General features: G+C 39.5%; 1 protein-coding gene across 4 annotated transcripts in view; it reads left to right on the forward strand.

Annotated features, from left to right (window-relative positions):
- AZI2 (5-azacytidine induced 2) overlaps nt 1-24,900 on the forward strand; it is a 33,247-nt gene extending 8,347 nt beyond the window's left edge. For 2 of the 4 annotated variants that reach the window (XM_043443620.1, XM_043443621.1), the window contains exons 2-8: nt 9,865-10,085; nt 11,506-11,631; nt 12,093-12,192; nt 13,292-13,440; nt 16,968-17,026; nt 21,951-22,069; nt 24,127-24,900. In XM_043443620.1, the coding sequence (XP_043299555.1) occupies nt 9,870-10,085; nt 11,506-11,631; nt 12,093-12,192; nt 13,292-13,440; nt 16,968-17,026; nt 21,951-22,069; nt 24,127-24,539 (1,182 nt within the window). In that variant the 5' untranslated portion in view covers nt 9,865-9,869 and the 3' untranslated portion in view covers nt 24,540-24,900. Of the gene's footprint in view, nt 1-9,864; nt 10,086-11,505; nt 11,632-12,092; nt 12,193-13,291; nt 13,441-16,967; nt 17,027-21,950; nt 22,176-24,126 lie in introns of all 4 variants that reach the window. The other 2 variants (XR_006264736.1, XM_043443622.1) reach the window with 2 other exon arrangements.
- The last annotated feature ends 2,652 nt before the right edge of the window (nt 24,901-27,552 follow it).

The following is a 27,552-nucleotide window of genomic DNA, read 5'->3' on the forward strand; positions in this document are numbered from 1 at the left end:
TGTTTGTTGTTTTCCCCTTGTTTCTCCTGAGATTTTATCTTCCTCTTTACTTCTGGCAGTTTGGTTACTCTGTGTCTGAGTGCGGTCCTCCTTGGGTTTGTCTTGCCTGGAACTCTCTGCACTTCCTGAGCTTGGTTGACTGTTTCCTTTCCCACATTAGGGAGGTTTCCAGCTATTATCTCTTCACATACTTTCTCGGGTCCTTTCTTTCTCTCTTCCCCTTCTGGGACCCCTACAATGTGAATGTTGATGCATTTAATGTTGTCCCAGAGGAGTCGTAGGCTGTCTTCATTTTTCCCCCCCTATTCTTTTTTCAATATTATGTTTCACAGCAGTGTTTTCCACCATTCTGTCTTCCAGGTCACTCATCTGTTCTTCTGCCTCAGTTATTTTGCTATTGATTCCTTCTAATGTATTGTTCATCTCTGTTCTTTAGCTCCTCTAGGTCTTTGGTAAACATTTCTTGCATCTTCTCCATTCTTTTTCTGAGATCCTGGGTCGTCTTCACTATCGTTATTTGGAATTCGTTTTCTGGAAGGTTGTCTGTCTCCATTCATTTAGTTCTTTTTGTGGAGGTTTGTCTTGTTCTTTCTTCTAGGAGTTAATCCTCTGCCTTTTCATTTCAGTTAACTCCTGTGGTTGTAGTTTTCAGTCTGGAACCTGTGGGATTGCAGTCTTCTTGCTTCTTCTGTCTGCCCCCTGGTGGGTGAGGCTGATGGGAGGGACTGGCTGGGAAATCTGGGCAGGGTCCTGCCCAGTAAAACCTTAATCCAGTGTCTGCTGAGAGTGGGGCTGTGCTTCCTCCTTGCTGGTTGTTCAGCCTGAGGTGATGAACTCTATGGTATGCTCAGTGGTGACCTCCAAGAGGTCTCACTTGCCAAGGGGCACCTCCTAGGACTGCCTGTCAGTTCCCCTGTCCCTGTGGCGGCCACTGCTGACTCACACCTTCACAGGGAGGTCTGGTTCAGTCTCCTCCCGCCGAGTGCTGGTGCATGCAAGATTTTGCTCGTGCCTTCCAGGAGTGGAGTGTCTGTTTCCACCCATCCTTTGTAAGTCATGAAATCAAATCCCGCTGGCCTTCAAAGTCAGATTCCCTGAGATTGCTAGTCCCTGCTGACTAAAAAAGATGCATACCCTGAGAGTTCTGAGGTAGGTTGTATTTGGGGCAAAATGAGGACTACAGCCCGGGAGACAGCACCTCTGGTAGCTCTGAGAAAGTCAGAGGCCGTGGAGGAAAGTCAATATAAAAGGTTTTGGTGGAAGGGGAGTTCAGTGCAATCAAGCCCTTACTTTACGAAAGGTTTTTTGCTATTTACAAGGAGCTGATGTCACCACAAAGGGATTTAGTGCTTTTCTAGGTATGAAGAGATATAAGGATCTCTTGGGATCATGAAATAATTTCCTGAAAAATAAGTATCTAAAGACCAGTTTCCCTGGAGCACAGAGTGCTTCACTCTCCACCCCGAATTCAAGGGGTGTGGAAGGTCAGAGCTGCAGCAGCACAGGCTTTAGTCCCTGCAGAGGCAGATGTCAGATGCCTTTGTTGTTGCTCATTCACTGGAAAATGCTCTTGGCAAGTGCCAGTTTGTAGCGGACATTCCTTTGCTGGGTCCCCAGGCTGGGGAGCCTGACATAGGGCTCCAAATCTTTACAAGAGTGGGAGAACTTGTCTGGTATTATTGTTCTCCAGTTTGTAGGTCACCCATCTGGCAAGTGTGGAATTTGACTTTATTGGGATTGTGCCCCTCCTCCTGTCTTGTGGCTTCTCCTCTTTGGTTCTTTGGTGGGTTCCATTGTCGTTCTGTTGATGGTTGTTCAGCTGCTAGCTCTGATCTCGGTGCTCTTGGAGGAGGAGATGATCACACATCCTTCTACTCGACCATCTTAATTTGATCTCTCTAGAAATGAGAAAAGCTCTTACCACTCTTGTTTCTAGTAGACCTTGAAGGCAGGGTTCCAGGCAACAGACTGACAAGGTAAGAATTCACCTTCTCTGGCCTGTCTAACTGTGCGTGCAAAGATCAGGTTTGGACTGCCAAAAAAGAGCCCCATCTTGGCTGTTACAGGGCAGGATTCCTTTATTTCCTAATGAAGGAAGCACTTGTAAGCGTGTATAAACCCAGCTGGTATTCCCGTAGATGGCAGTCTGTCTAGGAGCTGTTTGGTCTTTAAGGCAAAGTTTCCCATTATCAGTTTGGTAGTTTAGTGCAGATGTGAGACATGCTCCGAACACCTCTATAAGGATGGGACTGTGGATGAGACGTGTGCTGTTTATCCTTGGATCAGTTCCACTCTTAACATTTCTCGGTTTTCCCCTCCTACAGTATGTCCTCTGAGAGTGCACAGGATGAAACAGGTCTCTGTGGGGCTCCCGGGCAGGAAGGCTTTCTTGATTCCAGCGTCTGCTGTGAGTTCCAAAGGGCAGATTCTGAACTGTTGCTAGTGCAGTGATCCCGGAAGGGAACGGGTTTAGAGACAGGGGATGGGCAACCAAGAAACGGCAGTGCAGCCTTGGAGCAGGGGCCTGGTTCCACCTCAGTGCGCGGTAACAGTGTCTTTAAGTTCTCTAAGATGCCAGCATTCTTCATACCAGAGGAAGCCCACCTGAGGCTACATTAAAGGGACCAGGGAGCTCACTGGCAAGATGACCTGAGACCAGATTAGTGGAATACAGGCCCTGCACACTCCCTAATCTCACCAGCACCTCCGCCCTTGAACCATTGCCCTGAAATGCCTCATTAAATCTTCCTCAGCTGGGAGACACAGTTTTCAGGGTAGGAGCCTCCTGTGTCCCTTTTCCCTGGCAAGGCAGTAAAGCTATTATTCTCTTCTGTTGGGTTGGCCAAGAGGTTCATTTAGATTTTTCTGTAAGATGTTGTGGAAAAAACCCAAACTTACTTTTTGGCTAACCCCATTCTTCACCCAAAGCCCTGTCTCCAAGATTTGATTTGGCACCAGTTCACAGAGGCCAAGTTTGTGGCGTCAGAGCGCAAGACGCTGGGCCTTTGCAGTGTACGCCCTTGGAAGAGCTGTGCTTGCTTAATGGTTGCAGGACTGCAGCGTCGTGAGGGCTGGTCCTCAGATGCTTCCACTAGGTTCTTAGGAGCAGGTGACTCAGCGGGATTAATTCAGCCTCTCATTTCACTAGCAAAAGTTTGGTTCAGGCCATATATTGACTTGTTTTTAAAATTTAAATCTAACAAAAACCGTAGGTCCCCTGCCTAGGAAATTCACGGTCATCCTTCAGACTTAATAAGGTAAAACAGCTTGAATAAAATTTTTAAGATCATCACTAAAGTAATGAGACCCAGATATCAGGAGAACTCGCCAGAACGCCTGAGCTGGTGGGGCGCGGTGAGCCCATGCTGGTTCTGAGCACTGGTTCAGGGTAGACTCCACGTGTCCTCTGGTGGGAAGATACGCATGTCAGTGAAAGGATGAGCAAGTCTATATACGAAAGAAACGGGGAATGTTATTTGAGCCAGCCTGGAGTCTGTACCGGGAGACATTCTTTCAGAACGCTTTGAGGACTGCTCCACCTATTGGAGGTCAGAGCATGGTCATATTTTTGAAACAAAAGGTTGTACTTTAAGTGATGTATTATTGACCATTTATTTACAGTCTGAATCTGCAGATGCAAAGTGAGTGGTAGGTCGTGGGTCATGGTGGCCCCTTAGAAGATTTAACAAGGATGTTCTGTCCTAAGGAGGTCTGGCTCACGCACACGCACAGGGAAGGGAGAAAGCCCAGGGGGGCTGAAGAAACGTTCATGTTTAAGTTTTTCTTGTCTTGCCTTAACACCTTGCAGGTTTCTCTGGCTGATCTAAGAATTAAATTGACACGAGGTAGTTTAGCAGGAGAAAATCAAACAAAAATTTAATAACAGGTGTATACACGGGAGAGACCCAGGAGAAATGAGTAACTGGACAGAGTAACCAAAGCCTTCACTGAGAGAGGAAGGGCGAAGAGGCAGGCAGCCTTACAGATGGAGATTTCCCGTATAAATGTAAATGTTTCTTACAAAAGGGTAACTACTACTTGGTTTTCATAGTTTTTCCCCCACCTCTGCAGTTTCTTAGGAAATGACCAAAGAGACATATTTTGGTGGCAAATTCTGCTTTCCTACTATGGGGAAGCACTTGTACGTGGCACATGGTTAGTGATCAACAAATAGTAAATACTCGGGTGATTAAATATGACAGGATAATATTTTTTTCTGGAAAAAAGACTAATCTGGTGTCAGAAAATAATTTTATGTTTTCTAGTCTCTCACCTCATTATATATAGCATATCTCGACTGAGGATCCTCTTGGTGTTGACTGTAGTCAAGCCTGACATTCACGGTCTCCCAAAACAATCCTGATGAGTAATGCTTGGATTTTCCCCTTGCCGTCTCTCCTGTGGTCTTTAGAGACTGCTGTTCTCTTTCTACCACCTCCTCTGGTGCGTTGTCTCCCTCTTTCTCCGTTCACACTGGCGATGTTGTGATGTGTAAGAAATGCACATATTCTCACTCAGATGACCAGAGTATATTTCACATACACATGTGGTCTTCATCCATGGTTCCCTGACTCATGGGAGCATCTTTTGTCCTAATGTTTGGTCTCGTTACTCAGAGCAGACCTTCCACCTTGCCTTGATTTGTGTTAGTGAGGTGACTTTTGGAAAACACCTAAGGTTGGGGGCTGTCTGCCAGAGGATCTCCCCAGCTGAGTAGAGGATTAGCACTTTTAGTCCCACTGACCTGGGCCATCGAGGTGAGTGTCAGAGAGGTTGAGTCAGTTTCCAGTGATTTAATCAGTCGTGCTTATGTAATGAAACCTCTATTAAAAACCTAAAGATGAGAGGGTCAGAGAGCTCCCAGGTGAGTGAACCAGAACATTTTCAGTGCCCGGTGCTGGCTGCCAACCCCACAAGGGCAGAGGCTCCTTTGTTCAGCACCTCACCCTGCCTATCTCTACATCTGCTATTGGTTCATATCAAGTGGGTAAATGGGTTTGAGTAATCAATTATAAGAAGGTCATGAGAACCTCTGCTTTATAACCAGTTGGTCAGAAGCACAGGTAACCATCTGGACTTGGTGATTGGCATCCTGAGTTGGAGGGAACCATGGGAACCTCCAGTTTGCAGCAGCCGGGCCCTCAGAAGTACAGGCAGCGACCTGGGCTTGCCGCTGGCTTCTGCAGTGGAGGCGGGTGCCGTGGGGCTGAGCCCCTGACCTGTGGCGTCTGCTGCCCTGTCCAGCAGACGGCGTCTGAGCTGAGTGGAGGCCCCGGCGGGTGTCCAGAGCACTGGCCGTTGATGGTGTGGGAATGCCGCCGCCTCCGCATTGGAATTGGGTGACCAGAGCTCCTTTTAATCATTCTTGGGAGTTTCATTGTTTAATACCACAGAGTATATTCCTTAAATTGGAATGGGACTTAAAATTACAAGGACTGATCGCTGACAATTCAGCTTAATGTTTTTTACTCCAACATTCTGATTTGCATACATCTGTATTGGAGCCTAGCGATCAGTAATTTTGAAGAGAACCCCAAATGATTCTAAGGTAGTTGTCCATTCACTACTCTAGGTCAGCTCAGTTTTTTAGAATATTCTTATACAAGACAGTTTTTTTTTTTTTGGTCGATCATTCTTATCTTTGATAATGATATCCTGCTCATGGCTCTCACTTTTTAAAGATTAAAATAAACACAGGTTTGTTATTTTAAGGTAATTTAAGTTATGGTAAATAAGGTTAAATTACAGTATACGGTAAAATTTGACAAATGTTAAAGCTGCCTTGGTCTAGTTTGTTAAGTTTATAATAGCCAGTTAGGCTTTTACCCTTTATCCAGAAAATCAGATTTCCCCAGGCTAATATTTTGGATATTTGTGAATATCACAGATACTTTTTACATGACAAAGTACATAAAACTGAATCTGACTTCACTGTGAGTAGACTGCTGAAGCTCCCTTTTACTTCTGTGTTGCAGTGAGGTCTAGGAAGGGTGCTTGCATAAGCAATAAAGCCAAAGGTCACACATGGCCCATTTTGTTACTTTACAAGCAGTTTTCCTTTTAGCATGGTGATAAATACAGTGGGCTGCCTGCCTTGTATTATTTGGTGTCTTTCTAAGACCTCATTTTTCCCTAGCCCTGCAGCTTTTACTGTCTAGAAATTGGGTGTGTATGGAGTCACACGAAAAGCATTAATGTTTCTGATACTTGCTTGATCTTATATTTATTTTTGCAAGGATAGAAATTAAGTCTTTCATTTTCATTTGTAATAAATTTGAATGGCAGTCCCTGCAACACTAAGCTTGCTTCGTGGCGCTGGTGAGTTTCCTCTGTGCTGTGCTTGGCTGTTTCTCATGCTTGTTAGGACAGATAACTAGTTCTTCAGGACAGCGGGTTCTAAGTCATGGTTAGAGTATATAGAATAATGATATAAAACTTGAAAATCATTTTTAGGCAAATAATATTGTCTTATATTTAGAGGGAGGCCATATGCAACTTTGGGTGATTTATAAATAATAAATAGGCAACAGATGTAACTATACAAAATAAGCTATCTGACTACACATTTTGTCTTAAAAATGACCAGTTATCATACTTTATCGAATGTGACGCTGTTAGGTCATTACACTCCATTCCATTTAAGGTACTTAAAAACCTTCCAAAGGGTTCATAGTTTTGTAGTTCTTGATGAATTTAGTGTATAAATGGTTCATTGGGGAGGGAAACGTACTAATATTTCAGGCTCTAAAATCCATATGTTTTTGCTGATCTTGGTTAAATTTCATAATCTTTGTGGGCCCCAGTTTTCCCAGATGTGAAATGGGTCCAACAAGATTTTCCTACCTCATGACTATGAGGTAGGAAATTAATTTCTCATGAATCGTGAGAATTAATTGGGATAGCGTTTGTGAACTACTTCATGCAGTACTCAGTAAGTTCATTTGATTGTGAATATGTTTTATAGTTGTTGTTGTATATGTGTTCTTCACATTCTTGACTCATATCCAGGTTTTTCTTAAATTCCACAGAATAAGGATCAAATCCTATGGTCTCTTTATTATAAAGGACCATCTTCATTGGTTTCAGTTCTGCTTTTCCAGTCTCATCTCCTATTATTCTCCTCCTCATCCCTTCTTCCCATACTCTCTCAAGCCTTTGACCTTGTTACCACTGCTGGCAGCAAACTGTTAAAAGTTTAAGTACTGTAAGTACAATAAACATAACCACCCTCTTCACCTAAGAATGCCGGGTCGTTTGATATTTCCTATTACCTTTGAAAAATCCTCCTCCTCCCCACCTCTCAGTCTCTATAGCATTCTATATTATTGCAAATATATTACTTCCCTTTATGGCGTAATAATTATTTTACTGCACAGCCATCTCCCACACTGGGTTTTCCTTGCTGAGTAAAGGATTATTTCGTGATAAAAATGAGTGAGTAGGAAATCACACTGCTGACCTAGTTAGAACTTCGTGCAAAGCACAGGCATACAGGCTCGGATCCTCAAGGTGCACAAACGGGGGGACACCATCTGTTTCAACTCTGTGGAGCAATTTGACTTTCTCCTTTAGTGGGGGAAAGAAAAATTATTCCAGTTGAATAAATCCTGTCTATTTGGTTGGCTATTAAGATATTATGTATATCAGATATCTAAGATGAGCACAGTTTTACCTCTCCTTATGCTAGATGGCATCCTGTCACTTACCTAGCCATTACTCTTACTCTGCTGTTCCTCGTTTAAGACAAAATGTGTGTGTGACAGAGTCTTAGATGGAAATGTACATGCACACTTGAGGTGTACAGTATCATATTTCCTTTTGGACAGGAAATAAGAGGATTTCAACTACTAGCAGCATGATTGGAATGATGTTTACTGTTATTTCAGAATAGAGTTAAATCCAGAGAGGAGAAAGTAAACCCTTCAGGGGGAGAAAACTTTACCTCTTCATCCATCATTAGGAGAAAGTGCAGTTTGCGCTAGAAACAGCAGGAGTTAATTATGGTCATGAGGATCTACCACTTCGGGGGGATATAGCAGGTCTTACCTCTTAACTTTTTTGATAAACTGAGAAAGAATCTAACTTAAGAATAGGATTTGCCCTACATGGTTAGAAGTTTTTAAATTGGTCTTGGTGAAGAGTGATTAAAATGATAGCTTTCACCTATTCGTAGTAAAACACATTTATTTTTGCCTAACTTTCCTATAATCCTTGGTATAAACAAATCACTGGACATGTCAAACTCTGACTTTACTTGGGAGCATTTGGAAGCTTTTGGTTATAAAATCAGAAAAGCAAATACACAATGAAAGAACAAATCCAGAAAAACACAAACAGACCCTTTCCTTAATTTTCATGTTGTCTGAAATAAAGCAAAACAAACTTTACAGATTCAATCACTTTATTGTATACCTGAAACTAAGAACATGTGTAAATCAACTATACTTCAGTAAAAAAAAAAAAAAAAAATTTAATAAACTCTACAGTGGAGAAAAGACAGTGTTTTCAGTAAGTGGTGCTAAGAAAAGTGGACAATTCATGTAAAAGAGTGAAGTTACAACATTCTTGAACATCATATCCAAAATAAGCTTAAAATAGATTAAAGACCTAAACATAAGACCTGAAACTATAAAAGAAGAAAACAGGCAGAATGCTCTTTGACATAGATCATAGCAATTTTTTTTTTTTTTTGGATCTGTCTCCTAAAGCAAAGGAAACAAAAGCAAAAGTTAACAAGTGGGACTTTCACAGCAGAGGAAATCATTCGCAAAATGAAAAGACAGCCTACTGAATGGGAGAAAATATTTGCAAATGATAGAATCGATAATGATAACATCCAAAATAGCACAACTCAGCATCAAAAAAACAACCTTATTAAAAAATGGACAGAAGACCTGAATAGACAGTTTTCCAAAGAAGATATACAGATGGCCAACAGACTTGGGGAAAGATGCTCAGCATCATTAATTAGAGAAATGCAAAGTCAAACTACAGTGGGATAGAATGAGACTACAATTCTGACATCTGTCAGAATGGCCATCATCAAAAAGACCACAAATAAATGTTGGCAAGAATGTGAAGAAAAGAGATCATCTGTACACCATTGGTGGGAATGTAAATTGGTGCCGCCACTGTGGAAAAGAACTTTCTCAAAAAAGTAACAGTAGAGTTATTATATGAACCAGCAAGTCCACTCCTGAGTATATATCCCAAAAAGGTAAAAATACTAATGAAGAAAGATAACACGCACCCCAGTGTTCATAGCAGCGCTATTTACAATAGTCAAGACATGGAAGTAACCTGTGTCCATTGACTGATCAATGGAGAGAAAAGATACGGTGCATATGGACAATGGGATACAACTCAGCCATAGAAAAGGAGATTTTGCCGTTTGCAACAACATGGATGAGCTTGGAGGGTATTACGCTTAGTGAAATAAGTCAGAGAAAGACAGAATCTGTATGGTGTCACTTATGTGGGGAGTCTAAGAAATAAACTAGTAAATATATAACAGGTAAGAAACAAGCTTACAGGTATAGAGGGAAAGCTATAGTGGTTACCAGGGAGCAGAGGGAACAGGGGATGGGCAAGACAGGGATAGGCGATACAGACTACTATGTATAAAATAAATGATCTGAAAGGATATATTGTACAACACAGCAGATACAGCCAATGTATTATAACTATAAATGGAATATAACCTTTAACATCTGAAACTTACATATACATCAACTATTTCAGTAAGAAAAAAGAAATAGGAGTTTTTAAACATTTCAGCAGTATTCGTATTATTCTCGCAATATACTTTTTTCTTTGTACTTATTCAGTGAGACATTTCTGTTTTATGTTTTTATTTTTAAACAGCTGTCATGGATGCACTGGTGGAGGATGATATCTGTATTCTGAATCACGAAAAAGCCCACAGGAGAGACCCAGTGACTCCAGTCTCGATATATTCAGGAGATGAATCTGTTGCTTCACATTTTGCCCTTGTCACTGCATATGAAGACATCAAAAAACGACTTAAGGATTCAGAGAAAGAGAACTCTTTCTTAAAAAAAAGAATCAGAATTTTGGAAGAAAAGGTAATTTGTCTATCACCTTCATTGTGTTTACGACTTAATAATTCAAAGTATTTGAAATTTTAAATATTTCTCTGCTCTGTCTTCCATGAGTGCACCAGATTTCCAAAGATAAGTCACTGCTGATCTCAAAACCCTGGGCATTTTGCTTGCCCTTCTGTGTTTCACGTATCATAATGCTTGGTGGATGGGTGCAGAAGATGATTTAGCAACATGAAGGGATTCAAGTTCAAATGTTTTTCTTGCCTCTTTCGGATTGCCTTACCTTCCTAGCTGTGTGTATTTCATTCAGGATGTTTAAACCTATGCAAAAAATGATATATCAAGAAAGGAAGAAGTTCCTAGAACTTTGTTCCAATATGTTTAATAGTCTTTTCGTCTGGACTGAAATTTCACCAGGACTGACATCTTTACCTCAGCATTCTCTTTTGTTCTCAAACACACATTAAATAAGAATGTGTTTAACTGATGAATTAATGTCCTCTGTTTATACCTTTCCCATGTATATCCTAAATGTTGCAAAATACATAAGCCAGGTAGCTGATTCAATTCTAAATCCTCAGATCTGCTTTGCTTATGTATTAGGAAGTCTTCCTCACTCATGATTTACTTTTAAAGTTTAACTTAGTTCATGTTTCTTCAGATCATAGTTATGATCCTCAGCTCTTCAGTGTAGTGTGTTACAGACAGCAGCTTCCACAAAATGAGAAGGAATGATCTAACTGTAGAAACTTGGGGATGGAATTTGGTAGAGATTGACTCATTTGCAGGAAGTAAGAAAAGGAGGACTCAGTTGTAAAAATAATTGATTTCTTAGTATTGATGTTAATTTTCTTTAATGACTATTAAATAAATTTGTGACATACTGGGATAGAGTGAAAAAAGATAACATTTTGGAGTTTGTAGTTAGGTTTATTTTAAAAGTCAATAGAAAAATGTGGTAAGTAATATTGGAAATATTTCTGTACTTTGTGATCAACAATCCTAATAATTTGTTCTGCAATAATGTAGAACTTAATGAACTAACACTTCTATTCCTTAAAGTGTCAAGTACACACTAAACTGATACTCACTTTTCTGATGATGGGAATTAAATAGTGTGTTCCAGCTTGGAAAACAGAGAAGCGCCATAAAAGAGTGATGTACTGTTTTAGTATGATGAATTATTATAAAAGATACAGCAAAGTATAAAATACTGATTAGGAAAAGCATAAAAGATTTTTTAAAATATCTGTTCTGTGCTTTTTACTTTCTTAATCACTAAGCGTAATCGTGTAGAAGTGAGATGTTCACTTAACTGTAGTTCAGACTTTATTCCCTGCATTAGTGTCATTAAAGTGAGATGTGGAGCCATCAGAAGACTGATTTATTCACTGATATCGAACATCCTCTTAAGCTTTGTCTTCTAATTTTATGCCTTTAGCTTATAGGAGCTCGAAAGGATGAAGAAACAAGCTCTGTGGGACGAGAACAAGTAAATAAAGCCTATCACGCGTACCGAGAGGTCTGCATTGATAGAGATAATCTGAAGAACAAACTGGATAAAATGGTAAGTTGGTCTGTAAAGAATGGTATCTATATTGCAAATAAGTTTTCTCCTTCAGGAGGTTTAAAATTATAAATGAAAGATATTTACATTTATTAGACAAAAAATTTGCCTGCTCAAGGCAAAAGCAGAAAAATTTTAGTAGGAATATTTGTTACTGCTATACAAAATGAGTAGTCGGTTTGTAATGATGTTTAGGTCTTAAGTACATCTAACACCACTAACTTATTTTGAAAAATTGTGACTCAGTAGAGTTTATCACTGTTTGTTTGTTTTTTTTTAAGCCAGTGAAAAAATGTCCTAAGTTAGAAAAAGAGATTGGTGAAAACTGCATTCTGTTGCCCACCTTGCTTTTAAAAGGCCGGAATCTGTTTTTTCAAATCTGCCTGAAAAATGAATATATAATATAATACCAACCTTTAGATTTTATTGACTGTAATGTCGCATTTTCCCTACTTAACTAGAATAAAGACAACTCTGAATCTTTGAAAGTGTTGAATGAACAGCTACAGTCTAAAGAAGTAGAACTCCTCCAGCTGAGGACAGAGGTGGAGACTCAGCAGGGTAGGCCACTTACTTGTTACAGATATTCTACCACAGTCAATACAGTTTTCCACTCATGTGTGATATCCATGATCAGTTTTCTGTGTCTGTGTGCTAAGGACTTACTTTTTAATTTGGGGGCTTATGTTAATTTCTGTGTTCTGCTTTTACCAAATATCAAATCCTTCTTAACTTTCCTTAGGTGTAAATTGCACTTTTCCTAGAGAAAATTTGATGGTTGATTTAGGGCTGGTTTGTGATGAAGTAGATGAAGAAAGGAGTACAATTCCATCTTCTATAAAGCCTCTTGCCCACATCAGATACCCTGTCAATGGAGTAGTTACAGTTGCTTTTTTGTTTTAATCCAGTTTCTGAAGGTTGTTAAAATGTACAGCTGAGATGCTATGCTGAGAAGTTAGGAGTGGGGGGTGGGTACTAGCCGCCCCCATGCAAGCAGGCTCTGATGAAACAGCTCAAGACTCGGCCTCTGAGAGACCTAATGGGAGGTTGAGGTGGGATCTCTCATGGCAGGTGAGTGGGCCTTTTTCTATGGACAGAGTCTAAGGAACTAAGTCCTGAGTTCCTTGATAAGGGTAAGGGTTCCTTATTAAGGGTATCCCTTAATACAGATAATCTGTATCCAGTGTTGTTGCATTTGTACAGTGGAGTGTTTATGAATGAAATTGTTCAGAAGTCATGTTGTAGGCCTGATGGTCAAACTTTATCCTTTCCAGAAGGACTGGATGGAATGATTAGCTGAGTGAGCCTCAACTTACTCATTTCATTTCATTCTGAATCACTGTCTTAACCTTCACATATATATGTGATTAATCTGTCATTTCAGCATATGCTTGATAATGTGCTATATATTTTAAAGTTTCAGGCTGACAAATTTGCTGTTTAAACAGAAAATCAGGAATGGGGTGATGAATACATTCTATTGTGTTATATAAAATAAGATTGCTAATATCTTAGCATAGGCACTTGAAAGTACTTACTATCTTTCAAAAACTTACTGACTGTAGATGTTTTATATTGGTTTTTCTTTTACCTCCATTTTACTAACTGCAACCCATGTAGAAGTCAGAAATAACAATTTTAATGTCCATCCTTTTTGTAGTGATAAGAAATTTAAATCCTCCTTCATCAAACTGGGAGGTGGAAAAGTTAAGCTGTGACCTGAAGATCCATGGTTTGGAACAAGAACTGGAACTGATGAGGAAAGAATGTAGAGATCTCAAAATAGAGCTGCAGAAAGCCAAACAAACGGTACTGCCGAATCACTGAATTGAGAAATCCAGCGGGCTGTGTGCATCCTATGTAGGATTTATAACTAGGTGTTAGATCACAGAGTCAACATAAATTGTAACTACTTAGAGAATTATATTCTGTGAAAATTCACCTTTATCTTCCCCTTTAATCATTTTTGCTAAAATTTGGTAACTGTATACTTTTATCATAATTCCAGAATTACATCCTTTTGTTGTTTAAAAGCTAATTTTTTAAAAACCTTATTAGTTAATTAAAGTTGTTCTTTCAGCTTCCTTTCCTTCAATCTCCTTAAATCATTTTTTTCTCTGTAAAGTTAAAAGAAAACTCAAGTTTTAAGTTTTCCATTTTATTTAACTTAATAATTTGATTAATTTAGACATACAAGAGACTTGATTTTTAGAATTATTAAAACAAAACTTTTGAGCATCCACTAATTCTCAGAAGCACTTTTGGGGCAACTTTAGTTCTCAGCAGATAGCTGAGAATTCAAGAATTAGGGGCAGGCAGGGAAAGCAAAACAGAAAACCCTGCTGAACTGAGAATGTGTGTTTAACCTGAAGTCATCCCCTGAAACAGAAGTTGCCTCACAGATCATTCAGAGTTTGTCTGCTATTACAGCGACCCCTGATAAAGGGGAAATACCCACTGTAAAAATTACTCTCAACTCCTGTTAGAACCAAAAGAATTTTTTTTCCTACTTGACATCTGAAATTGGTTTTCCTAGCTTTGCACCTGTGACCACATACACAATTCCTTCAGCAGCTCCGGCATCTTGTCCCACAAGCCCAGTCGCTACTTTTTTTAAAAAGATGTGCTTGGAAGAAAAGATGAGCACTGTGAAGCTCTGAATTACAATTGTCAGCATATACATTCTACTTGAGATAATTCAGTAGCTTTAATAAATAATGGATATCTCCTTATCAAGTAGAAAGCAGTACCATAGAGTCATAAAAACTTGGTTCTTAATTGTTGTATTGCTTGTTAATTGTGACATTAGCAAAGTCATTTAACTGTTGTAACTTGACACTAGCTACTTTTTATGAAAGTTAAGTTAGGTAGTATGTGAAGCAGCATGGTGCCTAGCACATAGTTTATTCAATAAGTAAATGTGTTTCAAAAAAATGTAGTCAGGTTAATCCAGAAAAGCAGAACTTTAGGAGATCTATCTGTGTAAGGGGTGTGTCTGTGTACCTGTGTTACACAGTTAAGTTCTTACTATTTAATGTTTTCCAGTAGGTGGCGCTAGGGGATTAAATTTGCTTTTAGGTTAATTCATCTTTCACAAATCACAGAAGGACTTTTAAAGATAGAAGAAACGTTAGAAATCACTTGTCCTACTGCTGATGAAATTGAATCTCAGAGACTAAGAAACTTTAAGAGTTGAAGGTGAGATAACTGAGGAATTTTTATTTGTTGAGAAAGGAATTTAAGATGTTGTCCTTCCTTCATAAGAATGGCTAGGGGAAGGGAAGCTTAAACATTAAAAAATGTTCACAGCCAAAGATGAACCGGGGAAAGATGGAGTGGAAATTTATCAAGGGTTCCAAGTTTAAATCTTGATATCGTGGGATGTGTACATTCAGTCATTTCAAAGGTGTTGCTGTCAGAGTCCTCTCGGAACGTGGGAGTCAAAGAGCAAGCCAAGGAGAGAAAATTATGTTCACATGAATAATCTTACTTAAATCTTCTGCAGCCATACTTAAAAATATTTTTAAGATGGTACTTCCTGTGAAACATTAACATCTGTGAAGTATGAAGTAACATCCTACATGGAAAGAATAGTGGGGCTTTGGTGGGCTTACTTTTTTTAAAGTACTTTGTGAGCTCAGTAGATAGTGTTTGATATTAATGGGGTCAGGGTTTCAGGGTCAGTTCCACTATGGGCCTTTTTTACTTTTTCTATCCTCCAGTTTTCAAGCCATTTGTATTAAGAACAGTGGGACCTTTGAGAAAAAGACACTAGGACCAAAGCGTAGGGAACCCTGGTCGTATGGAGTTGGTGTAGATGTCGGTGGCGGCTGGTACCAGCCCCGTTAGAGAGTCACTGTTTGCTGTGTGGATTGGAGGTTCTGAACAGTCCTGAAGTATAGGAACCTGGAGCAGTGTTTCCCAGGATTTTGTAGCTCTGAGCCCATTTATGCGAAGCTTCAAACATCGGATGGCAGGAGTTGAGAAACAGATCCATCACTGCTTTTAGAACATGGCAGCTAATAACTGGCCAGGACAGGGTCTTTGCATGTTAGAGACAGTTCCTTTGTGCTTTTTGTTACTTTACATTAGACTTTTCCGAATTGTTAGGTGATAGCTGGAGAAATACTTTACCAACCCAAACTTCTTGGTGTTTGGTTTTTTTTTTAATTGGTTTTAAAAAACAAGGTTTCCATTATGCATATATGTATAAGAGTCAGACACAACTTGGCAACTGAACAACAAATAAGTATACTGTAATTTATACTGTAGTTAAAATGTGTATTTTTAATTAATTATACAGAGAAACTAAAAGAGACTTGATCTGATTCATTTCCTGTGAGGAAAGGAAAAGGTCCAAGATTATGTCCTTTATTCATGGTCAGACTTCCTCTGACTCAGGGACCAGTTCTGTTTCCCCTTTCCATAGGGCTCCTTGAGATGCAGCTAAATCATTCGCAGTATTTAGTTGTTGTTTTCTGAACAGTCAGATCCAAAGACACTTTAACTTCTATAGTACATTTTGATGATTTACATTCCCAGATTTAGAGGACTCATGAATTCCTTTTGTGCTTTTTAGTGTTCCACTTTAAAAAATATCATTAAATGATACACAAAATGGTAAAATGAAGTTTTGTTCTCTTTGTTTATACTGGCCACTTCTGCTAATAGAATGGGTGTCTGTGCTAGTCATTTTTATTTGTTCTAGACCTCGAATTGCAATGCATTGCAAATAGCGTGTCATAGAATTATCTTAAATGTATTAAATTCACTTTTAGATATAGTTTACAGGTTCTTTTTGTCATCTGTAACCTGAATTACTAAAACTTGAAAGTATATAAGGACTCTATATAAAATCCTTTCCCTATCATTTTCTTATGGAAAGAGGACATTTATGCTGTTCTTTTAAACAGTAACCTGTTAAACTTGAGTACTTTTTTTGTAATAATACCAAAAGTGAAATACCAACAAACTTCCATTTTCTGATGGAATTCACTCAGCTATACCTTGAAGAAACAGCAATTTGATAAATGTTACCATTTTTTGAGTATAGATTTCAGGTTAGTGTCTTCAGAAATATATTTTGTACAACTTAAAGTTCTTTTATGTGAAAGCAAGTGTATTTTTTTTTAAAGAAAATTAAAGCATTAATGACTTAGAAATGGTTTAGAAATATCTGGCACAGATTTAGAGTTACTTTATTAACATTGAATATAAGACCTACTATGTTACAGGTGTTATCTGTAAAAGCTGAAGCATGTGTAGAGTAGGAAAGTACTGAGAATAAATAGAAGGTAATGATTATACCTTTTAAACTGTTTTTTAAACAATGACAGGCTCCATCTCAGGAAGACAATCTGAACTGCAGAGATCTGCAAAGACTGAGCATTTCAAGGTAAGAACATTCTTCAGCATTCAGAAATAACACCTTGTTCTGTCGACCACTGTGTTAGGTACTTTTATGATTTAACCTGAAAAACAGATCAACACTGTTGGAGTACTGCATGAAATCTCTGATCACTGTGTATTTATAAAAATATTTAACTGTTCCTTAACAATGGGCTTGAACTTAACCAGTAGAAAGGTGCATATTATCATGATGCCTTAGATAAAATTTTGAACATTCAGTACTGTTTGAGATAGAATATTAGGGAGCTAGCTGTGTAGAAGTATTCTGTAATAAATTCTGAGTTTTACATGAAGATTATGCATTTCCATATGTGGCGGTATCACTTTGTTTTAGGGCCAAACTTGGACAGCCTTAGTCTTTAATGTGACATGACTTTTAAGAGAGCCGTCTTCTTGGAATAAGACTACAGGTAGCTGTCAGGGTGTATGTATGTTACTTTAGCCCTTTGTTTCTTAAGCACATATATCATTTTAATTTCGGTAACATAAGTGCATTGTTTTATCTGATGATTTTTTTGTGCTGTGTTAGCATCCCCTCTTTTCATGGACACTTCCACCCAATGAAACACACACATTTGACTTCATTGTTGGATCGTTTGGCTTCCAAAATTTACTGAATGATCCCATACCTATTCCTCCTGTCAAAAACCCAATGGAGAGAAACGCTCAGTTGGGAAAACAGCTGAATGAAAGCCCGGGCAGCCCCTCTTCAGATGCAGGGCCGCCCCTCTGCAGGTATGGGGGGCCGGCAGTAAGTATGTAGGCGTCATAGGCCAGCATCTGCTTATCCCTGCCATGCCTCCACTTGATGCCTTCCACCTTTACCTACACTCACAGTAAGGAAGTGTTTCCTTTTTAAAACATGTGCCTAGTACACTGTCCTTGTGAATTCTTTTTCAAAGATGTCTTCTGTGTCAAACTTAACCATTTTTCCTGTCAACCTAGGTTTCCCTTTATTAATTTATTGTATTTGTCATTTTTATAAGCCTCCTTAAACCATTTTTTGGAAAGAGGCATGTTAGAGTAGGTCAAATAAAAGGGCTTATGTAAATAGTTTCTTAGAAGTACATGGGATAGAATAGGCTCTGTATCCATTCATGGGCAGTGTTACATAACTGGGGTCACTTCTTTTGAGAAGAACGGGAAAAGCTGCCCCCCACCCACCACAAAGATGTGTGTATGAAGGCAGCATAGCACTGACAAGACAGAAGGCTCTCTGCAGGCTTTGGAAGAGGGAGGCAGCCCCAGGAGGCGAGTCTGACTTCTGAGGCTGTAAAACTCTCTAATTGTGGCTTCAAAGAACTATTCTGAGTTTTCTAAAGCTCAGTAGTAATCCAGGGGATATCAACTGAGAGAAACAGATTTTAGAATTAAGTTCAGTCCAAGAGTTTTTATATGTTAAAGAGCTGTATGATTAAAGCGAGTCCTAACGGCTCCCCATGCTCAGGCATATTTGTGTTTTTTTGCAAGTCCATAGCAGTGTGGATTGCGGAACTGACCACTTTTTCGTCTTCTGGTTAAGCAAGTAGAAAATTAATAACCAGATTTGTGACTTAACTTTGGTAAACAATATCATGCATAAAATTTTATGTAGTCTCATTCCTAACTGCGTTTTATCTTGTTTTTTCCTTCAATTTATCATTTGTACCTATGTCCAGGTTATAGTCCAGTTTTATTAATCTTTGCAAGTTACATCATCCACTTTTAAATGGAATAATTCAGATGATAAATTAAGTCTACTATATTAGGAGAGAAGTACATGGCTTGTTTCCATAAAACCATTAGCTACCAGTTTACGTATTTTTAAGGATTATTTTCCAGTTGTTTGGAAAACTCTTTTTTTGGAACACCTGTGTTTTTTTTTGCATTTCCTCCATCATGTTGGCAGGTGAACGAGGTGATACAGCATTGTTCTGAGTGAACCTTTGGATTACTGGGGGCCTTTTTATGGTCCTCGTCTGTACAGCATCATTCAACGATAACTGCCCTACCTGTCAGAAGCTTGGCCACTGCCCTGCCAGTGTGCTGGCTAGAGCTACCTGTAGGTTATTACCCTCAATTCTTAAGCCAGATCTAGGTGTGGGGTCACTTCAAATGCACATTCTTGGTTTCCAAAATAGGGGCTATGTTGGTGTTTTTCACACTGTGCTATGTTGCCTTAATGATGGTGAAATTTTGTGAGTTAAGCATTTTAAAAATAGGGAATAAAACAGAATAGAACGTATAGGAGTGTGGGTTGCAGGGTGCAGTGACTGCCTGCTGTGCCTCACAACTAAAAATACTTGAAAGAAGCTTGTTTGAGGAAATCACGGTCGTCAAAACACACTGCACCAAGGACTGAGCTCTTGGCGGGGACTGTCCCGTACTTGCATTTTAATTCCTCTGGGGAATGTGATAGCTTAGTAAATTTTCAAAAGCTAAAGAAAAATAGGACTGAAGTAAAAAGATTCTTCTTGTACAAGGCACATTCATTTCAGTATTAGAGAGTTGAATGGACAGTGTCAGTTAAGAAAATTGAGCCTTTACAGTTCTTACCATGTAAGCTGGACGCCTGCCCCCGCTTGAGATGTGGATAAGGCAGGCTTCACTATGGTGTGGAATTATATACTGGGACTAAGAAGGTTGTGTTGGCAGTCAGTGTGATGAAGCTGAGGATGGTGTGGAAAATGTGACCCTAAAAAGGTGGCCGTCACGGGACTGGATCACTTAGAGGCCCTTTGCACAGCAGCTTGTCGGAGTCGGGAAGTCCTCCTGCCCCCGCTTCCTTGAGTTCAGCAGGCGAGCCCCCAGGCCGCCAGGCTGGGGTGAGGGCGGGTGAGCTGCCTGTCTGGCACGTGGGACCTGCCCAGCCACCAACCACCGTTACCCTCATGTCGCACCTGCTTTGTTATTTACTCTTCTCGTCCGGGATACTCTGGTGTTGCATCTCACTGTTAGGGTTGTTTTTATGAGTTCTTTATAGACAACTCTATCATTACGATTCTGCAACACACTTTGAAGACTTTAGTATTAACTGTAAAGAGTAACTGCCATTACTTTGCTGTCCACAAGAGGGAGAGCTTACACTTAGTAATAATTAGATTTTTATATCTGTAGTTTTCAACTCAGGTGACATTCAAGGCAAAAGAAAAAGATTAGTAGACGTATGCTAAACTTGGTGACCTAGTTTCTAGTTTAACCTAATTTATAAGCAGTCTTTACTAAATTGAATTGGAAAATGTATTAGAGCTGCCCTAACACCTCTATTATTTTTGTTTCTCTTTTACTTTATTCAGTAGCTATGTTGAATGATGAGGTGTTTGGTACTCCAGTATCCACACATTGTCTTGAGTACTGTGTTTGCTTTTCTCCAAGTCAGGTACCGAGTCACCATCGCAAGTCAGTAATAAGTGCTGATTTTAATCTGCATGATTCATGTCATGACGGCATGTATCAGCACACGTACGGTGTTTGCACACACTTAGCTGCTGTGTGACGTGAGTAACTGGTGCCCAGCACTGCAGCCAGGCACCCACGACTCTTCACACTTAAGGCAGTGCCTGCGTGAGACACGCAGAGTGGCACACAGCTCAGCGCTGACTGCCGAAGCGGGGGCGGTTCGCTGATTCCTGTGATTCTCTCACACCTGTCAAAAACCTCCAAAAATACCTGTGTCTTTTAATAGACTAGTGGTTAACAAATGATGTTTACAACAGATTAAAACAAGTAGATTATTCTCAAAAGCAATGTAAAGTTTATTCTCCCGCTTCTATGGAAAGAATTATAGTCTGAATGGAATGGGAATGTTTTGACCAAAAAGGTATGTAGCCTTACATAATTAAAATAACTCTTTTTTATTATATCTGTTGTTTTCATAGTTAGGATATTAGATTTAGATATCAAGAGTGTTATCCTTGAAGTTTGCTCAAAGGTTTTTGTTTATAGCTAGACAAAAATTGAACCTGAGGTGACATGTTTGATTTGATTACCAAAATCACACAAATATTTTTAAGAGACAATAGTGCTTGTTGGAACAATATGAGATCAGTAGTTCTCACAGTTAACATTTTATGTATTCTTGTGCAGCAAAGCAAGAATATGCGTTGAGGATTTCAGTTTATTTAGTTGGCAGCTAAGAACCTAGAAAAAATCATGACTATCCAAATAAGAATGCTTAGTGGAAGATGAAACTCAATAAAATTAGGTTTAAAATAACGGATTTATGACTTCGCACGTGACTGAAGAAGATACTCTCAGTTACGGGAATGAGGGGCTTTGTGAAGTCCTTCTTGTTGCTGTGACCTCTGCAGCTCCTTCTCTCTGACCAGGAAGTCGGCAGCCCTTCATGTCTTGTGCCATCACGTCACGTTGGTTTAGAGCCAGCAGTCTGAGACAGCCCAGTCAGACACGAGAGAAGGGAACGCATGAAACCTCGATTTTATTTTAATGTGGGCTTGGGTATACACAGCAATTGCTAACAGCATTCACAACATCAAAACAATAAATAAAAGATAAATATATTAATAAATTTAAAATCTGTACATGAATGAACATCACTGAATTCTTGATCAGACTTGCAAGTGAAGAACAGTCCTTACTATTAAATATATTAACACCACTGCACCTTGTAGGCTATCATAAAATCTGAATACTGAAAATTATGAAACTCGGTTAAAAATACTTTTTATATTACTATTCTGTAACACAGTTCAGTTAATTGATAAAAATTAGGTCATTATTATTGTGAATAAGATTTTTTCATTTGTTATATAATGCTCTAATATTTCAACTAATATTTAATGGGGAAGTTTATTTTGTTATTTCAAAACTAATTTGAGCAGAAATGCAAGTAAGTTCATGTCTATGTTAAAGTGTTTCCCTTCTGTCCATATAGAACAATAACCATTAAAAAATAAAACCCTGTATTTCAGTGACAACATGCAAAGTGCATACTGGGAACTGAAGAGAGAAATGTCTAACTTGCATCTGGTGACTCAAGTACAAGCCGAGCTACTGAGAAAGCTGAAAACCCCAACTGCAATCAAGAAAGGCAAGTCAGTGTTTGCCGGAAATCCCTGATTCCAGCCAGACTGCCCGAAGAGCAGCTCTCGATCGTATCTTATCGAAATCTTATCAAATGAGTCTGAGAAGCCCAAGTATGCGTAGTCTGTGCACAGCCACCCACTCTCTGCTCTGGCTTCAGCCTCGTACCGGTCAGCTTCACACATAAAGGTGTTGCTGATGTGTGTTTCTTCAGTACTGTATTCTTTTCCCCTTGTGGCTTTTTTCTCAGCCAAGTGTTGCTTATGTGTTCAAGGCTGAGGTGTTAAGTTTGCTCTAGTTGACCTTTTACCACAGCTCCTTCATATATTTAAAAAAAAAAAAAAGACAGCAAGACGCCAAAAGCTGTTTTCATTCCAGTGCTTCAGAATACACCAAAGAACTAGCTCTTTACACTGTTTTCAGAAAGATAACTCTAATTGGTTATTTGGTTATTTCCATTTTTGTAAACTTAATTTTTCTCTCCATAAAAGATAATTTCGAATGGAGACTAGATGCTACTCATTTAGCCCTTCTAACCAAACAAAAATTTTCATTGCTTTTTCATATTTAACTGCTTAGCTGACTAAATCTTTTGAGTTTTGTGTTAACTAGTAGTGAGTACTTTGCCAAAGCTACGTTTTATACCTCAGAGAAGAATCAGTGCATCTGTACCTCTCATTACATAATAGTTGTACTTCTGTAACGTTGTGTAATTTAAATTTGAATGTCCTAAACTTTAAAGGCATGAGAGTAACTTTTTATTTTTTTAAAAAATCATTAATTTAAAATTATTATTTGCACCTCAGATTGTTCCTAAAGAGGGCACAAGAGAATTATTTTATAAATCCTTCTCTGGACTGTTCACTGTGGGGACGGGGGACAGTGGGACACAGTGGGACAGAAAAGAAATTGAGAATTCCTTTCCTTTTCTAAAGTTAGTTACGGATCAGCAAAATAATAAGGTGCTTTGGCAGGCCCCAACTTAATTTATGATTCATTCTGTTTTCAGATTTTCCAGCAGCCAGGGTTACATAGGAGACAACTTTAAGTTGATGGTAGAAGTAGCACTTCTCTTGAGAGAGTCTCATAGAGTAATTTTTCAGTGAGTTTTCCTGTAACTCTTCTAAGTAGAACTTCCAAAAAGTGATAAAGGAGAAGTGCTGTCTCCTCGTTTGGAAACGGCTCACTGTCGTGTCCCTTCTGAGCTGAACTGTTAAGCTTCTAGCACGTTTCCAACAACAGTGCCAGGCCGGGGGCCGCCACGCTCCACCACGGAACTCCATGCCCTGCAGAGTGGGCAGAGGTGAGCTGAAGTCACCTTTCCTCCAGAGCCACGTGGCACCACAGTCCAGAAGCTGAGCTCTGTCACCTCCCATGAGAAGGGGCAGCAGTGAGCTTACCGTGTCACGTGGTTCGGTTTCTTGCTTCTTTAAAACTGGAGTCAGGCATTGACTGCACGTGGTGTCTCTCGGGCTCAGGGGGAGCTTTGCGTCCCCGGGCAGGAGAAGGCAGAGGGAGCAGGCCCTCGCTGCCTCTGTGCTGTCTGTGGTCTGTATTCTAAGCCATGACATGTTACTAAATACATTTTTTTTTTCCTTTTTTTTAACTTGAACTATATGGTGACCATAGCAGAATTTACATTTACCATTTACAAGAAAAAAATTATTTTATAGCTTTTAAACTATTTTATTCATTAAAGTCTTTTAATATATATATATATATAAACTTCATTTAGGTCTCAACAATTCACAATATAATCATTCCTGGAAAAATTTACTTTTGGACCACCTTCCAGCTTTTTAAAATAGTAATATTTTCAACTTCACTGTGATACGGGCAGGGCAAGATTACAGTGTCCATTTTGCAGATGAGAGATCAGCTATTTACCAAGAGGTAAATTTGAACTGAGAGCATCTATCATCCCTCAAGTCCCAGGGCCACAGTGATTGCACTGACTTGGCAATGTCCATTTCCATTCTAGAATCAACCAGATTAGCCAGATGTTTACTATTTTATGATTGTAACTGCTAGACAGCTGATGCTTAGCCTGTGTTTTCTTTTCAGCTTGCGCCCCAGCAGGATGCATGGAAGACCTGGGTAAAGACAGCACAAAACTGCACTTGTCGAATTTTACTGCAACTTACAAAAGACATGCCCCCCTCTCACCAAATGGCAAAACTCTCTGCCATGCCACGCCTTCCCCCTTACAAGGAGACGCAAAGGTTTTATCGGAGAAGGCAGCTCTCCAGTCGTGGACAGATCACGAGCGATCCATTCCTCATGACGGCACAAACTTTCAGGACAACAACTCTTACAGCAGAAATTCCCTGGAAGATAATTCCTGGGTATTCCCAAGCCCTCCTAAATCAAGTGAGACGACATTTGGGGAAATGAAAAGTAAACCTTTGCCTTTACCCAACCTGCCACCACTGCATTACTTGGATCAACATAATCAAAACTGCCATTATAAACATTAATTCTGAAGAGATTCATGGTGTTCTCATCAGTGGTTTTCTGGGAAAATCATTAGCAAACAAAGCAGATTTTGATTAAACTTTTGGAGAGTTTTTCAGTATTTACATTTGCACATAATGTACCATATTATCTAGTTGATTTTTCAGTGTGGAAGAACACTCTCCAGCTCCGTATTCTGGCTAAGAATCAAATATGTGTTAGTACTTAATAAATTAATAAACTTATGGTATTTGAAAATCACAATTCTACCTTTGATAATTGTAAGTTTCTGCCTCTACCATGAATGGAACTGAAAGTTTTCAGACATGGTTTTACAAAGTGTATGAAATGCCTAACATAAAAATAAAAAAGGAAACCATTATATCAGAGAAGAGTCATATTAAGTTGAATAAAGGAGTAAGTGGAAATGTGAAATAGATTACATTCCTGCTGACCTTTTAATGTGTACAGATAAGAAAACTGTTAGAGTGGAACAATAGTATCTGGTTTACTCCATCTATATGTGTTATTGTGTCTGAAAGGATAAGATTAAAATCATTTTTTAATCACAATATTGATAAAATTTGAAGCTGCCATCTGGATTTTAAGACTTGAAATTATCTCATTGCAGCCAACTCTGTCCTGGTATTAATACATCCCTCAATTCTTAACTGAAAAAAATGATGAAATAGTTGAAAAGCTGTATGTGGTATAAATTAAACTTGGTCATGTACATTATCCAGGTAGAAGTGGGAACAGCATCACAGAGGCTTCCATCTGATCTTCATCATACAGTGAAAACTCCACGGGGTATATAACTGTAAGGCTGTTTGCTCCAAAGGGTCTACACCTGCTATTAACATAGAGCAGCTTATTCATCGGTTAGACTTTATTTTGAAGTGTTAATGATTTGCTTATTGAGAAAGTGGTTTTTAGCTAATGAGGAATTTAAATTCTAGAAACCCAGTTCTGTGCTGTGTTGATGTTATGATGGCGCGTCCCCGGTGATGAGGGCAGAAGGGGGCGACAAGAGGATGAGCGGGTTGATAAGACAACATCACCGACTCGTGGACGCCGAATCTGAGCAAAGTCCCCTGTGGGAAGACGGACGTGGCTGCAGTTCACAGGGTCATGAGGAGTTGGACATGACTTAGCGGCTAAACCGCCAGCCGCACCCAGGCGGCTCGGTGGTCAAGAATCCACCTGCCCACACAGGCAGGATCCACAGGAGACGGGGGTTCGATCCCTAATGCTAAGGATGACTTCATCTGGAAATTCCTCTGTATTTCAGGGTGATAGTATTAAGAATATTAGTAATAACTGTCTCAGTTCCTACATCGTTTGCCTGAGATAAAGCATTTGATGTTAGAAGGCTTTTATCCTTTTTGACAGTTTCAAACACCTTGGACTTAAAAAGAATATTTCAGATCTCTTATACATTAACTGAATAGCATCCATATGTAAACAGTGTTCACCATTCACCAGATATTTCTATTATCTTCCTCACTTATTCAGGCTTGTCTGCGATTAATGGAGTTGGTGTCAGATGCTGGAATTTATTCTGACCAATGAACACAGCTGACTCAGGGGAGTATGATTTCCTGCCAAGTAATAGAACAAAACCCAATATGCATAAAACAAATACGAGGCTTCAGCTGAGGGAAGCAACTACCTGTGTAATAACAAAGCAGCAAAAACTCTCATGTGGCTGCATAGGCTGTGCACGGTATATGATCTCTCAGGGTAGCTTATTGGTTTGCCTTTTTCAAAAGCAAGATTGGAAATTTTTCTTAAAATGAGTCATATGACATAATGGCTTGATTAATGTTTTGAACAATGCCAAGACATTGGTTACTTAAACTATTTTTGTTTGAAGTGGATGTGACATACTGTCCTTGCCTAAATATTTCAGGGTCAGGTGCTAATTATTAGTTAACAAGACATCTTGTTAAATCAACTTTCGAAGAGACAGTGATTTTGCATCTGAACACTAAGGTAGCTATTAAACAGGTATGCTAGAAAATCAGTGGTTGATTTTCCTGACAGTTCAAAGTGCTAAACAAATGATGTAAAACTGTAGGAAAAATTAACCCCCCATTTCCCCAAATGTACCCTTTATGATCATTTCTGTTAATGGTAAGACTCAAAGAGAAATGAGAGAATGGCCCATCTGTAGCTTATTTGAAATGGAAAATTTTGTTGACTTAGGTCCCACTAGCTGGAACTCACTCCAAAGCAGTGGTCCCCAATATTTTTGGCACCAGGGACCGGTTTCATAGAAGCCAGTTTTTCCATGAATAGGGTTGGGGGACGGTCAGGATGATTCAAGTGCATCACGTTTATTGTGCATTTTATTTATTTATGCTATTACATCAGCTTCACCTCAGATCATCAGGCATTAGATCCCAGAGGTTGGGGACCCCTGCTCCAAAAGACTCACTTGAGAATTTCTTTCATCTCCAGGTGTTTTTCTTCTTCCCATTTTTAAAGTCTTTTAATTTGTTAACAACATCGTTTGTTCTATGTCTTGGTTTTTTCGGCCTCGAAGCATACTGGATCCCAGCTCCTGCATTGGAAGGCAGTCTTAACCTTTGCACCACCGTGGAAGTCCTTAGTCTCCAGGTTTTTATAAGGATAACCCAGTTCAGCACTTCCATAACTCAAGAGTGAAAAGAACATTGATAACCAAAAAAAGGCTCTTGATCCCCTCATTACCTAAAACAGAAGTTACATCTTCTCTAAAAGGAAACTGAAGTTCTGCTAGAAAGGAACCTAATTTGTAAGCAGAACAGGGATGTGACTCCCTGCAAACCAAGAACCGGAGCAGAGGGGTAGACTTCAGACCTCAACCACTGAAGGACTGAGTCCTGGGGAACCGAGCAGAAGCGCCGTCTGCAGAAGGCAGCTCGCACAGGGCAGAAGACGGCGGCCTGCGCCGGCACAGGCGAGCCAGTCAGGGCGCATGCGCGGCGGGCCGAGGCGGGGCCAGCGGGAGGGGCGCCCGTGGACGGGAGCGGGTTTCCCACCGGGGACGTG

The sequence above is a fragment of the Cervus canadensis genome, chromosome 22 (assembly GCF_019320065.1).
Source record: "Cervus canadensis isolate Bull #8, Minnesota chromosome 22, ASM1932006v1, whole genome shotgun sequence".
NCBI lineage: Eukaryota > Metazoa > Chordata > Mammalia > Artiodactyla > Cervidae > Cervus > Cervus canadensis.